Source organism: Stomoxys calcitrans, chromosome 2 (genome assembly GCF_963082655.1).
Source record: "Stomoxys calcitrans chromosome 2, idStoCalc2.1, whole genome shotgun sequence".
NCBI lineage: Eukaryota > Metazoa > Arthropoda > Insecta > Diptera > Muscidae > Stomoxys > Stomoxys calcitrans.
The window spans coordinates 68,124,769-68,142,250 of NC_081553.1; the positions used below are offsets into that span (position 1 = coordinate 68,124,769).

A 17,482-nucleotide genomic window follows, 5' to 3' on the forward strand; every position below is an offset into this window, starting at 1 on the left:
CGGAGGTCGTGTAATTGTCGCAGAAAAAAATCTGTCATTTCACAAAAACACATGCATTGGGAAAAAGTGCAGCTAATAGATAGGGTTGTCGAGCGTGGTAAATGTGGTAATTGTATCATAGAGGCGTTTTCACAATTAATATGATTCAAATACAACATAACAACGCACGGCCCTCGAAGCGATCACAAGTAATATGGTTGAAAAGTTGTCTAACCAATGTCGAAATGCGTCCCATAATGGTGAAAAAAGAATTTGTCAGAATAAAATTTTACATTTTTACACATTTTTTTACTATGGTATTTTCTTTTTCATGCAAATCTATTGCTATTTAATTTCCCTCAACTGTTCTTCACAGATAAATTAACCATAAAAATCGCTGAACTACAACGTTGTTAGTGATGCCTTCAAATTAATGGTTGGTAATCCAAAGAATTAGAAAGAAAATTCAAATGCGACCATAAACAACAACAGCAAAAATAATTGAGACTGTGTTAAATTGGGAAAGTTAATAAAACACTTGACCCAAGAACTCCATTCGGTATTTGCCTATCAGTAACAAACAGATGATGACCACAAATCTGGTCGACAACATCTGGCGCAAAAGCAAAACTCCTCCAACCAAACACAACCAACAAAGTGGGTGAAATTTAAAATTTAAATTGAAATTGATAACAACAAAGTGCTGGAAATTTATTGAAAGGATTACAAGTGAAATAGAATGACACAAAAAATAATTCTCATTTACGCATTGGTTATAAGTTGGAATCCCAAGACAAGATTAAATGCAAGGGCATCATTGGATACGACATGGGAAAATTCGGTGACGGCAGACACCGAAGTCGAAGCCGAAGCCATGGCCTTGAATGTTAATAAAGGCAATAATGGGCTGTGGCATCAAGCGGCTCAACCAAAAGATTGGTGGCTAAAAACATCTGGCAGAGCACAATCATCTACCATGCCGAGCGAATCATCAAAGCCTTGGGGCGAAGCGCCAACTTTTGCCCACATGGCTAAGGACCAAGTTCAATTATACAACAACATGGCGGCTAATCGATTTCTCATCCATAACAATGGCAAAGGAAATTACACCAAGAAACAAATAACCCCATTAGCAGCTTCCGTGACTGCTCCTGCTGAGTACTATAGAGCCTCTTCATCGGCATCAACATCATATGTCAACAATTTGCCCCATGTAAGTCTGAAGCTGAAGCCATATGAGTTGACATCAGTAGGTGATGCCAACACCGAAGACAACTTAATTGACATCGAACGACAACGACGACGACGACGACCAAACAATCCCTCCCAAAGGCATGCCTGGATGGATCGCAACATTACTCCCTACGTTGCCAAGGATAAAGCAATAATCGCACCAAATCAAGTGGAAAGCCATATGACACACACCTTAGAGACGCATGGTAATCGACAGCATTATAGAAATGACTTGATGTCACCTGTTCCACATGACAGCAGACTTTTTCCCCTTCCACAGGGGGTGGTATCGCAAAACGATTTAAGTGTAAACAATGTCAACTTTGAGGATGATGTAACATCCACCCATACCACTTCTTACGCTGCTCATGATATTGAAACGAATGATGAAAACCTTAATAAGATGCTGCGACCCATACATCAAGCTTTGGATAGAGTTAAACAATTTTGTGATATTGTTAAGGATATGCTAACAACTGACAGTGGTAATGATGATGATGATGATGATGGCTATGACGATGTCGACAACGAAATCGACTCTTATGAAAACAAAATAGTGGGAGATGATAAAACGACTACAGATAAGGAGCTTTTACAAAATCAAGGTATGTACTATGTCATGTAAATGTGTTTAAGAATGGGGAAAAATTTGAAGAAAAAAAAAACAATTATGGGAAATTTTGCAAATGACCCACATCATAAGGTTGGGTTTGTAGGGCCAGCCTGCGATTAATTTCACTAAGACAAATTAAATCTATTGTTATAACTTAAATAAAAAAACTACATTTACCATGAACATTACATTAAGGAACAGGGAATACTTCTCTCATATCAGTGAGTACAGTCCGATTCAAGTTTAAGCTCATTAATAAGGGGTCTCCTTTTTCATGCCAAGTCAGAACGGCGTGCCGCATAGCAACATTACTTGGTAGAGAAGTTTTAACATGGCAGGATACCTCACAAAACGCCTTCATTAGTAAGGGGATAGCCACCGATGAAAATTTTGTTGATATTCACACCGAGATTCGAACCCAGGCGTTCGACATCATAGGCAGACATTCTAACCTGTGGGCCACGGTGGCCTCCATCTTTCTTTTTGAGTTGAAGCGCCCAATGCCCACTGTTTGTGAGGAGCTCTAAAAACTCTGCAACTGAGACGTACAGATCAGTAAAATATTTTCATACCCAACGCCCCAAGATGGGGGTTTACGAAGAATCCATTAATTTTATACAACCTGAAGTATTGATGCGCGATCATCTAAACTCTATGTTCTTGATCATTTTGACATTCTGAGTTGATCTGGCCATATCATTTCGATTGCCGATATTTCGATAGCATACGAATGAATTTTGGCATAGATTCTTCATAATAATATATGTAGGCGCTAGAGATTGAAAATAAACTTTATTACTGTTTGTTTCTTTAAGAACATTGTTCCACTAGCCGAACGTAGAATAACCTGCCAAGCGCCTCAATCTTCTGCGCTCATTCTGAAATCCCTGACACCAAATTTCGAGTTGTCTCCCACAACTTGATTTTTCCATCGGGTCTTTGCTCTTTCCGGTTTGCGTGTACCACCGTCTTTGCTTTTAAAAATACTTCTTTAACGGAGCTTCTTCATCCATTCTGGCAATATGACCTAGCCAACGCAGCCGTTGTATTTTGATGCATGTAACTATGCTATAGTCGTCATACAGCTCGTGGTTCATACGTCGCCTATATTCTCCATTAACGCAAACTGCTCCATATATTTTACAAAGAATCTTTCTCCCAAATACTCCAAGTACTGCCTCATCTGCTATCACAAGTACCCATGCTTCAGAACCATATAACAGTGTCTGTGTAGTGTAATCTTCGTCTGTCGAGAAATGGTCTTGTTTCTAAACTACTTAGCATCTGTTTCTCCGCTTTATCTCAAAACTGGTGTCATTCGTTTCGGTTACGGCGGTGCCGACGTAGATAAAGTTACTGACTGTCTCAAAGATGTGGTTCCCAACTTTCTCCATTTTCTTTATCTGCTCGGTTGTGCAAGGTTTTTTGTGATTTGAGACCATCCATTTCGTCTTATCTCCATTTACTGCTGGACCCATTTTCACTGACTGCCTTTTGACTCTTTCAAAGGCTGCAGTTACTACTTCCTTTGACCGACCTATGATGTCGATATCGTCGGCATAGGCGAGTAGCATGTGTTCTCTTGTGATTAGTGTGCCATATCTATTCATATCTGCCTCTCGTATAATCTTCTCCAGCAGGATATTAAAGAGATCACACGATAGGCTCTCTCCTTGTCTGAAACCTCGTTTGCCATTAAATGGTTGGGAGAGATTCTCTCCAATTCTTACTAAGGAACGCGTATCAGCAAATGTCATCCTGCAGAGTCTTATTAATCTGAAACATGGCTTGAAATACCTTTGAACGTAAAGGAGTATCGAAAGCGGCTTTGTAGTCAACAAAGAGATGGCAGGTATTGATTTGTCCTTCTCGAGTCTTTTCCGGGATTTGGCGAAGTGTGAATATATGGCCCAGGGTGGATTTATCAGGTCTAAAGCCGCATTGGTAGGGCCCAAATATTTCATTGATTTTAGGTTTTAATGTTTCACACAACTCGCTCGAGAGTATCTTGTATGCGATGGGAAGCAGACTCATTCCTCTGTAGTTGGCACATTCCGTTTTCTAACCTTTCTTGTGTACGGGACATAGTATGCTGAGGTTCCAATTATCGGGCATGCGTTCTTCTAGCCAAATTGCACAGATAAGCTGATGCATACGCCTAATCAGCGTGTCTCATACGGTTTTAAATAGTTCAGAGGGTAACCCGTAGGCTCCTGCTGCCTTGTTGTTCTTTTGTCGGGTCTCTGACACTTGGACCAAATTCTGACTAAGAGGTAAACATTCTATACCATCATCATTGATTGGTTATGCGGCATTCTCTTCGCCGCCAACGTCGGTGACTAGTAGTTGGGCAAATGTTCTTTCCATATTCTCAGCATGCTGTGTCTGTGTCAGTTACCAGATTTCCTTCTTTGTCTCTGTAGGAGGATGTGCCTGCACCAAAGCCGTCGGTTTGATGTTTAATTCTTTGGTAGAATTTCCAGACTTCATTCTGACTCCTGTATATCTCAATTCGCTAGCACTCACGACTTCCCATTTCCTTTTTCTTTCTGCGGAATGGACGTTTCTCCTCTCTCCTTTTCTCCCGATACCTTTTCCTCATCTGGCGTGTTGCTATTGATTGCAGGGTTGCTCCATATACCGCGTTCTTGGAGGGGGCTTCCGATACCCAAATACGGATTTCGCGGCATTTTCCATGGAGTGGGCGATAGTTTGCCACTGCGCCATTGTATCATCGGAACAAGGAGTGCGCACTTTTAACAACTGCGCTAAGAATAGTTCAAATCGATCTATAACCTGATATAGCTGTCATATAAACCGATCTGGGGTCTTGACTTCTTGAGCCACTAGAGGGCGCAATTATTATCCGAATTGGCTTTTTGCACGAGGTGCCTGCACCAAAAACTGTGCTGAGTATGGTTGAAATCGGTCCATAAACCTATCTCGGGTCTTGATTTCATGAGCCACTAGACGGCACAAATCTCATCCGATTTGGCTACAACTTTGCACGAGGTGTTTTATTACGACTTTCAATAACTGTGATTAGTATGGTTGAAATCGTTCCATGACCTTATATAGCTGCCATATAAACCTATCTTGGGTCTTGATTTCTTGAGCCACTATCTTGGGCACAATTCTCATCCGATTTGGCTGCAACTTTGCACGAGGTGTTTTATTACGACTTTCAATAACTGTGCTTAGTATGGTTGAAATCAGTCCTTAACCTGATATAGCTGCCATATAAACCTATCTCGGGTCTTGACTTCTTGAGCCTCAAGAGGGCGTAATTATTATCCGATTTGGCTGGAATTTTGTACAACTGCTTCTTCCATGACCTCCAGCATACGTGTCAAATATGGTCTGAATCGGTCTTTAGCCTGATACAGCTCCCATATAAACCGATCTCCCTATTTTACTTCTTGAGCCCCTGAAAGACAAAATTTTTATTCGATTTGGCTGACATTTTATACATCGAATTCTGCTGTGGTCTCCAACATTCAATTCAATTTGCACAATTCTTTTCTTATATCCTTTGTTTGTCTAAGAAGAGATACCGGGAAAAAACTCGACAAATGCGATCCATGGTGGAGGGTATATAAGATTCAGCCCGGCCGAACTTAACACGCTTTAACTTGTTAGACATCGGGTGGCGGCGGACCCTCCCCAGTACCCGGAAAACGCCACCTATATCCGAAAGTGGTCCGATGGGAACAATAAGGGTATCAAATGAAAGGTGTTGGAGACCAGAAAACGAATATGGTATTCAAATTCGGGTCCAACTTGAACTTAATTTCCGCTGGGAATAAAGAACGAATTTGATAATTATTTTCAGTGCAAAGTGCCTCAGCCCCAAAACACCCTCCAAATGGTTCATATTTATCGGCCATGGCAATATGGGGCTCAAATTAAAGGGATTAGGAAGTGCAGCACGAATTTGATTTCCATATTTGAGCCGAAATGTGTGAGGTGCCATTCCTCCCCTAACGAGAATATTACCCTGAGGGGGAACATCCTCACACATCAATGAGTGCTTTCCGATTTAGGTTTAAAATCATTAAAAAGGACTGTTTTTATAGCCGAGTCCGAACAGCGTCCCGCAGTGCGACACCTCATTGGGGAAAATTTTTTACATGACCATGCATGGCATTGTACCTCGCAAATGTCGCCAATATTAAGAGGGGATAAACGCCGTTTTGTCCGATGTTCTCGCCAGAATTCGAAGACGTTTAGCGTCATAGGCTACGATGGCACGAATTCGATACCCTCATTCAGGCCAAAGTGTCCCCACCCTAAAAAGATATTCGAGAGTTCAAAAGGCGCAGCAGAGCGGGCCCAGTTCGGCTAGTTTTATATATAAGAAGATGTTAGTAAAATTTAAAGATATGGGGAATTTAAAAGTCTATGAAATATTTATGAAATTTGTTGTCTTTTTTTAGATTTTTACCATTCGAAAATAACAAGAATTGTTTGCTGTTTAGCAAAAAAATACTGCTGTCCCATTTTCAGCAGACTTTCTGCTGTTACAGCAAACATTTTTGCTGTTTTTACAAAAAAAAAAGTTCTCAAAATATTCGAAAGTTTGCGTGCTTTCGACAGACGGACGGAAGGACAGGCGGACATGGCTAAATAGACGTAGAATATCAAGACGATCAAGAAAATATATACTTTGTTGGGTATCTATACTTTATGTCGTCTTACGAACATAACAATTTAAGTTTCCTTAAAATTTTTTCAAGAACTCTCATTTTGTTACGCATTCTTGGGTGGGCTTTAGAAGTTTTGTTAGTAAAATTTTAATATTTTTCCAAAATAATTCAATTACTAAAATGTTGTTCATTAATCAACAAATATTTGAATGTCAGAATTATTCATTAAATTCCAATTTGTTAGTCTTCAACACGTGTTTTAATTTAATGTTGTTTTTGAAGGCAACATTCTGTTGTCCCCTATTCCCCAGCTTTCCTTAAAATATGACATTCTGCTAATATTGTAGTAACTAATAATTTATTCTTGTAAAATTTCATTACTTTCTAATTCAGATGGAAAATATGGCAATGATCACTCAAACCTCAGCCTTTCTCTGTTGACAAATTTAAAAATGTTGCTAAGGAGACAACCTGCAATGGTGGATGAAGGCCAAGGTCAAGTGGAACATAAGGAAAACAATAAAAGCCCACCAACTACAAGCCCATTGGAAACTGGTAGAGAAGGAGAAACAATCACTCCAAGAATATTAGAGGCGATACAACCACAGTGGCATGATGTTTTTGCCGAAACATTGGGAGTACGACGTGCTCCATCATCTCCTTTGGTTGGCAGTGAACGTAAAGTGAAGAAGAAAATTAAGAAGAAATTTAAAAAATTTCTGTTACCTCTATTGCTGGCATACAAACTAAAATTTTTGACATTGATACCGCTGCTCATAGGAGGACTCACCCTGTTGGTGGGCTCAACAGGTTTGGCCGGCTTCTTTTTTGCTCTCTTTGCCGCAGTTATGACCATGAAAGGTGGCCATGGATACCGTAGTTCTTCATAAGCTTTTAGTATTAATTTCAATTTAATTATTTCGCAGAATTCAAAGCAGTAGAGTGTGTGTATGAAAAACTGTGGCTTTGGTTTAAATGCATTTTTTTTTTTTAATATTCTATTTCAGAAAGTTCAATGGAAAATTTTTTTCCCTATTTTATATTGACCATAATTACTAATTATAGAAATTAAATTAATGATAATTTAAAAAATAATATTACCTTTAAGATATAATTCTGATATTAAATGAAATTAGAAATTAAATTTGAAGTTTAACTTTTAAAAAGGGTAAAAATGGTGAACACTGGGCCGTAGTTGATAGATCCAATTTTTTTTTCAATCGAAACCGCTTCAAATATTTTTTAAAAAGAGAATATCGGTACTTTGGGGGCTTATATCACCATACTGACCGATACAGATAAAACTTGGGACTGATGTTGTAAGTCATAAGATAGGCTTTTGGGTCAAGTTTTATCCAAATCAGTTGGACATTTAGGCTTCTAAGGGCTGAAGATGTCAAGTTCGGGGATCGGTTTACATCGAGCCTATATATGTTTAAAGACCGCATTGGATCATACTTGCCATGGATGTTGCACATCATAACTCAAGTCCTTATTCTATATTTCAACCAAATCAGATGAAAATTGAGGCTTCTAAGGCATCTATATATGTTTATGGACCGACTAAGATCGTACTTGGCATGGATATTGGAAGTCACAACAAAAGTCTTTGTTCCAAATTTCAGCCAATCCAATGAAAATTGAGGCTCCCAAAGACTCAAGAAATCAAATCCGGCGATAGATTAATATGAGCGCTATATCTGTTATAAACCGATTTGGATCATTCTTGACTCTTATATTGCAAGTCACAACTTAAGTCTTTGTTTCAAATTTTAGCCAAATCAGATGAAAGTTGAAGCTTCAAAGGGCTCAAGAAGTCAAATCTGGGGATAGGTTTATATGGGGACCAGTGTTGCCGTTTTTGTAGGTTCCCACCAAAATTGATTGGTTTTTATTCTCTTGTTAGGTTGATAGGCTGAGCTCATATTTTGGTAGGTTTTGCCAACATATAAATACCAAGCCAAAAACTTGAAAAACCATTAGGGATAACTTAAAATTATTTCACTTTTTGTCGCCACTGTGTATTCGTTTATACTGCAGAATAAAATCTTGGATGTCGAGGGCCTTATACCTTTACAAGGGGTCTCATAGTTTCAAATCCCAGAGAAAGAGTTCTAATCTCCGATATGATGAAGTTTTGCTATTGACAATAACTGGTACGAGTCAGATAACTGCATGAGACCCAAAGCCACTTTGACCAAAGCAATTGTGTGTATCGCCTGCCACATAAAAACAAAGTTCTCTTGAAACACACGCACCAAAACAATAGAGTGTAAGATGAGCGAACGTTTCAGTAATCGTTCAGTGGATTCGATTTGGTTCAAATTGGTCGACGGTCACCGTATGTTGTTTTCAAATGAACACCACTCAGATGAGTGCCATATAAAGCCAAAGCAAGCAGAGGAATAAGACATCAAGCTCTGTTGAGCGGCATATATATACACCGTTGTTTTTGTGCACTTGATTGTTTTAATTTTTGGGTCCGAATTGCTGCGGATGTACGTGCTTTCTGTCTTCATCTGTTCAAAAGTGACAGACTTACATCCATTTGTTTATTTACCCAAGCCATTACAAAGCATGCAAATTAATTTCAACTCTCATAACTTTGAACAATAGCTGCGTGTGTGTGTGTCTTCTAATTAGTTACGGTCATTGTGAGCCCTCGCGAGTATTGCTCCAGCAATGCTCTTCAGCAAACATATTTACATTAGCTCAACGAATTTAATGGAATATTTTATGTTTTGGTCCTTCAAAGTCATAAGCGCCAACAACGATTGCTGGTATAAGGTGTGGGCTTGCGTAAGCTCAGGTTCGTTTGATTGTCGCAAGACCGGTGAAGTCTACGGCCACCGATTTTCAACATTTAGCTAGTCATGCCCCAATTATTCCTACTAAGTTCCTCTCCGACCCAGAAGAATTGTCCCGTCAACTATTTCACAATCCCACATTACCCACCAGTTCGGAGGCGGCGGCCACTGCAGCTTTGGCTGCGGCTGCCCTGGTAGCCAGTGCAAATGCCAGTGGTGTTAGCGGCAATTTTGCTCTAATGCTGGAGGGTGTTTGCGGTGCAGGGGATTCGCATGCAGTGGCGGCCGCTACAGCCTATAATCCCGGTACGACCGATACCGAATTGGCAGATCTACCGCTTCCGCCGATACCCAAGGAGTTGACCAATTCTTCAGCGGCTGCGGCGCGTAAGATATCCAAATCCTTGGGCCACAAATTTGGATATCATATTCTTTTCGAAAGTTTCATCCTCTTAAATAAATAATATAATATAAGCTTCGTGCTGTACTTTCAAATACATTTTATATGAGCATCAAATTTTCATGATCGAACCTGGGTGCACCCCAGGGTCTTTGTCACGAAAATGAGTATCACTTTCGCATTCTACTCCCAAATAGCTTTTATATAAGTCACACTAGCCGAACCGGGCCCACTCCGCTGCGCCCTCTTTAACTCCCTAATATCTTTTTAGGATGGGTACACTTCGCTCTGAATGAGGATATCGAATTCGTGCAATTATAGCCTATGACGCTGAACGCGTTCGAATCCTGACGAGAACATCGGGCAAAGTGGTGTTTATCCCCTCTTAATGTTGGCGACATTTGCGAGGTACAATGCCAAAGAGGTGTTACACTGCGGGACGCCGTTGGGACCCGGCTATAAAAAGGTCCCTTATCATTGAGTGTAAACTTGCATCGGAAAGCACTCCTTGATGTGTGAGAATTTGCCCCTTCTCGATTTCTGGTGGTAATGTTCTGCCTTAGGGTAATGTTCTCATTAGGGGAGGGAGGGCAACTCGGACATTTCGACTCAAATATGGATATCAAACTCGTGATGCAATTCCTAATACCTTTAATTTGAGCCCCATATTGACATGGCCGGTAAATATGAACCATTTGGAGGGTGTTTTGGGGCTGGAGCGGCCACCGACACTTTGCACTGAAAATAGGTATCAAATTCGTTCTTTATTCCTAACGAAAATGAAGTTCAGTTAAGGGGGTGCCTAAGGGCGTACCCCAAAACACATGGCTCCAAAATTGGATATCAAATTCGTTTTCTACTCTAAAATACCTTACATTTGAGTCCCGAATGCTTTTCATTTGAGTCTCATATTGACATGAATTTCGAATATATCTGTTTAGAGGAGTTTTAGGGTTGGGGCGGCCCACTTGGCACTGGGGCTCAAATTTTAATACGATATTCGTATTCTAGTCTCCAATACCTCTCTTTTAATACCCATATAGTGCCTATCGGTAAACTTTTGGTTTTTGGGTGGCGTTTTTGTGATAAGGAGAAAGGTCCGCCCCCTTCCGATATCAAAAAATTATAAAGCCCATGTTTCTCTTCTACATAATCTGTGAACATTTTAAGAAAATCGGTTTGGACTTTTTTGATTTTACGGAACAAACAAACAAACTGATACCCATATAGTCATGATTGGTTCATATGCCCACTTGGGGCGTTTTTGGAGGGATGAGGTGACTCCGATCTGATTTTGTATGCCAGATTCGTAATCCACTCCCGAATACATTTCATTTGAGCCCCATATTGACATAAACATCCAATATGTCAGTTTTTGGGTAGTTTTGGGGTTAGGGCGGCCCGATGGATACTTAGATCCAAATATTAATACCATATTTGTATTCTTCCCTCCAAACCTTTCATTTGATACCCATACTGTCCCGATCCGCCAACTTTTGATTTTGAGAGGTGTTTTTGGCATAAGGGGGAGAGCCGACACCCTTCCGATAACAAAAAGTTATATAGCCTATTTTTTCCTTCCAGACCAACCTACACAATCTGTGAAAATTTAAGGTAATCGAGCCGTTTTTGAGGCTATAAGCAATTTATTCGTTATTATATCAATATATAGACATATAGGTGCTATGGGTTCATAAATGATGCCTTTATCACCATACTATGACGAAAAGTGTTTCATATATATATTCAAAGTGGTAGGTGTCTAAAGTTGGGCCTGGCGGATTTAATGTTTATTTACATGTTTTTTACACCCTCCACCATAGGATGGGCGTAGGTCGGTTGGTATTGTAAATGGGCCATATCGGTCCATGTTTTGATATAGCTGCCATATAAACCGATCTTGGGTCTTGACTTCTTGAGCTTCTAGAAGGCGCAATTCATATCCGATTGGAATGAAATTCTGCACGACGTGTTTTGTTATGATATCTAACAACAGTGCCAAGTATGGTTCAAATCGGTTCATAATCTGGTATAGCTGTCATATAAATCAATCTTGGAGCTTGACTTCTTGAGCCTCCAGAGGGCGCAATTCTTGTCCGATTTGGCTGAAATTTTGCATGAGTCGTTTTGTTATGACTTCCAATAAGTGTGCTAAGTATGGCGTAAATCGATATAGAACCTGATATAGCTGCCATATTAACCGATCTTGGGTCTTGACTTCTTGAACCCTAGAGGGCGCAAATCTCATCCGATTCTGTAACACGGCTTCTCTCATGGCCTTCAACATACGTGTATAATATGGTCTGAATCGATCAATAGCTTGATACAGCTCCCATATAAACCTATCTCCCGATTTTGCTTCTTGAGCCCCTACAAGGCGCAATTCTTATCCTAATGAACTGAAATATTACACAATGACATCCACAATGTTCAGCATTCATTTAAGGTCCGAATCGGACTATAACTTGATATAGCTCCAATAGCATAACAGTTCTAATACGATATTCTATGTCTGTCTAAAAAGAGATACCGCGCATAGAACTCGACAAATGCGATGCGATGGTGGAGGGTATATAAGATTCGGCCCGGCCGAACTTAGCACGCTCTTACTTGTTCTTTCTATCCAACAGTACAATGTCTCATTACTTCCCCACGTGGCGTATATGCTATCACTAACCGCACCCGTTCTGCATAAGTGAGCTCGTTATGATACGAAAAGCTGTACTGTTTTCCCCCCTACTTCCTTTCATTTATACCCTCGCCTTCTTACGATCCGTAACTTCCCATTGGATGCAATCGACCGTTTTGCTATTCCACATGGGCGTTCGTCGCCCTCGCCCTTAACCAAGTTACCCGATGTCAGTACTCTGGCCCGTATGGCAAGCAAAATCCTCTGTCCTTTCATTTCCCTTTTTTTCGCTTTGGCCTGGCACCCAAACAATGCGGATCGGGTCATCCTCGGGGAAAGAGTACATCTCCTTCTAACACCCCCAGACTGTTCGCGACCTTACCGTCCTGGCTGTTTCATTGGCGAGTTTGCTGTCCGACGTCCTTGGATTAAACACCAGACCAGACCTTACGCATTTCATGATCGCCCGAGTCGGATTCAGATCTCGGTAACTGCTTTCTCAATGTAGAACCCCATCTTGTCCCAGGCAGAGAAGGCGTTCATCTCCCTTTTACACTCCAAGACAGTTCATGACCTTGCCGTCCTGGTTGTTATATCCCCGATTGTCAGTTTAAAGTCGGTAGAGATCTTCACACTCAAAGTCCTCGCGTTAAACACCATAGGTCCTGACGCATTTTGTGATCGCTCGGTTATCCGTCTGCAGGGACGTATCATGGTCGAATAATCGAAGGTAGATCGTAGTCGCTGAGTTCTTAATGTAGACCCCCGGACCCCCACTGTCATCTAGCTTTGATCCGTGTAGCAAAAACTTCCAGATGGCAATATCAGAGATCCGTCAATCAGCAGTGCCTCGCACTCGACCTCAATTGTGATCTCAGACATCCGACTCGACACCGCTTCCATTCCTTCCAGGTTTCCTATCAACGCGTCGATTATACCGCAATGGTGAGGCATGCTTCTACCACTATCACCATTCCCCCATCACCTTTAGTCTCATAGCCGCAGTGGCTGCCGCACGCTTAATCTGTATATCTATGGGTCGGATATCTAGAATAGTGATCAGTGACCTAGTGGGCGTGGCCCTCATCCCTCTGCCTATGCCAAGACAACATATTCTCTGAACCTGTTGTATGGTCCTTACGTTGCACTTCCTCTCCATAGCAGTCCACCAAACTACTGAGGCGTAAGTAAGTATTGATGTGATCACGCTCCTGTAGGGCTAGTGGACAATTCTTGGCTTCAGGCCGCGTTTCGAGCCTACGCACCGTCTATGGATGAGAGGTCCCAAAATATTTTAAGGGTCCCAAAGTATAGGAGCTATATAAGGTTATGGACCGATTTAGATCATAGTTGAAGGGCTTAGAAGAAATCAATCCATTTTTCTAAATAGACTCACTTAAAGTATTTTAGTCCATTGTAATAATACAGTAGCGACAAACCGTAGAACTCTGGTGGGAAACGAAGCCATGACTCCCCAATGGTAATTTCTATTTCGATTACTTTCATGAGGTGTGAGAGGAAGATAGAATTTATGAAAATTGCCCTGTACATTCCATGTTTGATCATAACCTTTAATCTGTGGACTCTATGGAAATTTTGTGGCCCAAAGTATGTACTCTGAATGTGATGGATTTTTTTTTTCAGTTATGTAATCTTATCGATAAAAACGTTCTCCTATGTTATTCAGCAATGTGTTGTGGCCATAACTCGTTATTATTCAGTATTTTTGCAAAAGGATTATTGAATTTCTCTGTCGAAACATCAATGTATGCATTGGAAGAGAAAGTACTAATGCTAAGTAACTAAACACATGAAGGATGCCAATGGTAAGGTTTAAGGCTACCGAAAATAACACCTCTTGCAACATTAATGTATACCAGAAGTTGCCATGCAGATGATAACCCTTATGGCCCACACATAAAGGGATTAAAGAGCAAAAATGAGTTTGTTGCACAGTGAAAAAAAAATATGTGAAGAAGTCTGAAATTTTGATCTAATGACCTGACAAGTACAAATGCTCTACGCATTGAAGAAAAGGAATCATTCTGTCAGTTACCGTTTGATGTTGGCCTGTACCTCTAACATAGGGTGAGATACAGGCAAATTTGCCCATGAACATTCCATTAAGCAACAAGGGCAAACTTCTTACATATAAATGAGTGCTGTCAGATTCAAGTTTTGAGCTCAATGATAAGGGACCTCCATTTTTTGGCCGAGTCCGAACGATGCCGCAGTGCGACATCTCTTTAAGGAAAAGTTTGTACAGGACATAGTACCTCACAAATGTCGCCAGCATTAGGAGGGGATAACCAACGATGAAAATATTTTTCTAATGTTCTCGCCCGGATTCGAACCCAGGCGTTCAGTGTCATGGACGGACATGCTAACTTCTGTGCTTCGGTGGCCAACACTAACATTCCAAAGACTAAACTCCGAAAGGGCAGAATCCTCGTATGTAAAACAAGTAAAAAAGGTAAAAGTCGGGAAGTCGGCGGAGCGTTCTATATATTTATTAACGACCTTCCCCACCAATTGCAGTATTCCTTGTTTCTTTCTTTCATTGGCTATGACAGAATATTTGTTCCACTAGCCGAACGCAGAGTAGCGTTTCAAGCGCCATTTTCATCTTCTGCGCTCTCTCTATAATCTATGACATCAAGTTCTTCCCGGTTTGCATGTACCACCGTCTTTTCCTGCAAAAGACTTCTTTGCTGGAGCTTCTTCATCCATTCTGAAACCCATACATGACCTAGCCAACGCAGCCGTTGTATTTTGATACGTGTAACTATGCTATCGTCGTCATGAAGCTCATGCAACTCGAGCTTCATACGACGGCTATATTCTTCCCGGGATTGGAAAATGCCTGGATGATACACATATCCTTGGTGATGGGTATCCAAAGTTCAGCACAGCCGAACTTGACACGTTTTCACTAGTTTCGATTATTACTGTTTAAAATTTAACAAAGTTTTATTCAACTCAAGGTTTCCCGTCATGAACATTTCCAGCAATAGAGTCTTCAATTAAGAAAATCATTCACGTGCCAGACATATTGCACCTTCAAAGAAATATGTGTCACTCACAAAAAATTGCAACACTTTCTTGACTAGTTACACATGATCATAAATTAGAAAAGCGTGTCATTTCCACAAAATGTAATCTTGGCTTGCGGTTTTCTGTCACCATGTAACGAATGACTTACATTACGTGAATGACCATAGGGCTTCATGCTCGATAGGTGATAACGTTTAAAGTTCGACATAATTGCTATATATATGTATTCATCAACATGTTCGTGAATTCATTCATCACTTATGTCAGCAATTGAATAAGCTACATCATTATTAACAATAATATGTATGTCTATGCGATGCGAGGGTTGTATAAAAAGTTGTAATCTTATATATAAAAATCAATTTGTGTTTGCTTGTAGGTTTGTTTGTTTGTGTGTTCCTTATAGTCTCAGAAACGGCTAAACCGATTTTCTTGAAATTTTCACTGATGATCCCGTGATGAAAATAGGGTACTACATTTTTTGATATATGAAGGGGAAGCGGACCCTCCCCCTTACCCTAATTTTCAGAAACACCAGATTTCGGTAATGGGTGATGCGATTTAAGCGAACTTTTGTGTGCTCTCATATAGTACCCTAAAAACAAAAATTTGGTATCCAAATTTCGGATGGGCTACCAAACATATATATACACCAATCACGACAATATCGGACTCCAACGAAAGGTATTTAAAATTAGAAAACGTATCTGATATCCAATTGTCGGGGGACCCCAACCCCCAAAATACCCCTAAATCGGACATATTTACCGACCATGGCAATATGAAACTCAAATGAAAGGTATTTGCGAGTAAAGTACGAATCTAATATCCAAATTTGGGATAAAGTTTCTGGGGACCAACCCCTTCCTCAAAACACCCCCCAAATAGGACTTATTTACTGATCATACCAATATGAGGCTTAAATAAAAGGAATTTGAGTGTAGAATACGAATCTGATAGCCAGATGTGAAACTAAGTGTTTGGGTGGCCGCCCATCCCCAAGAACATCCTCCACAGATGTGGGATCTATATCGGGCTATATATACCAACTTGCACAATACTTACCATGGAAGTCATAACAAAATACTTGATGTAAAATTTCAGCCATATCGGAAATTTATTGCGGCTTCCAGTGGCTCAAGGAGTAAAATCAGGATATCGATTTATATGATGGATATAACTGGTTATTGGCCAATTTGAACCGCATGTAGCACGGTACACTTGAGATTAACTTGAATGATATGGCAAGAAGCCCCATTCCTCTGTAGTTGACACAAACTGTCTTGTCCTGAAACATCGTATGCCGGGGCCTTATCATCGGGTATGCGTTCTTCTAGCCAGATTGTGGAAAAGAGTTGGTCCAAACACCTTATCATCGTGTTGCCATATTACATAGTTCAGAGGGCAACCCATCGGTTCCTGCTGCCTTGTTGTACTTCAAACGGGTCTCTGCTATTCCACTAGACGAACGTAGAATAGCGTTCCAAGCGCCTCGATCTTCTGCGCTCATTCTGAAATCTCTGACAACAAGTTTCGAGGTGTCTTCCACCACTTGATCTTTCCATCGGGGTTTTGGTACGAATTTTGGGGCATTTTCCATACAGTTTGCAACGGTTTGCCAACGCTCCGTTATATCATCAAGCAGTTGAGTCAGTATAGTGGTGTATGCCGTTGACGTCTGTTGTGTTTGCAGCTTTTGAATGTCCAGCTTCCGTGCAGCGTCAGATCGTACTTTTCTCGCCAAGCATGGGCGGTTACGAACCACGGATGCAAGATTCGTATCAATATTCGCTTCTTAGATTGATTGAACATCTAAGAAGCTGGATGAATACCTTCCATCTATAACAACGGGATCAACATGGTTCCTAACATCTTGATCTCGGGACAATCATGTGACCCTTCACCATACGTAGGAAAGTGTTGTACTAATTTCGTCATTCCGTTTGTAATACATCGAAATATTGATCTTGATCCTCATTACATTCTGAGACGACTTAGCCATGTCCCTATGTTAACTTACAAAGGAATAAAGCTAGGCACTTGAAATTTCGCACAAATATTTCCTAGTGTAAGTCGGTCGGAATAGTAAATGGGTCATATCGGTGTATGTTTTGATATAGC

The 17,482-nt window shown here is 40.6% G+C and overlaps 1 protein-coding gene across 1 annotated transcript; it reads left to right on the forward strand.

Annotated features, from left to right (window-relative positions):
• The first annotated feature begins 560 nt into the window (after positions 1-560).
• LOC106082241 (uncharacterized) lies at positions 561-7,563 on the forward strand. Its single transcript, XM_013244632.2, has 2 exons — positions 561-1,817; positions 6,865-7,563. The coding sequence occupies exons 1-2, from the start codon at positions 719-721 to the stop codon at positions 7,359-7,361; spliced, it is 1,596 nt and encodes a 531-aa protein (XP_013100086.1). The 5' UTR covers positions 561-718; the 3' UTR covers positions 7,362-7,563.
• The last annotated feature ends 9,919 nt before the right edge of the window (positions 7,564-17,482 follow it).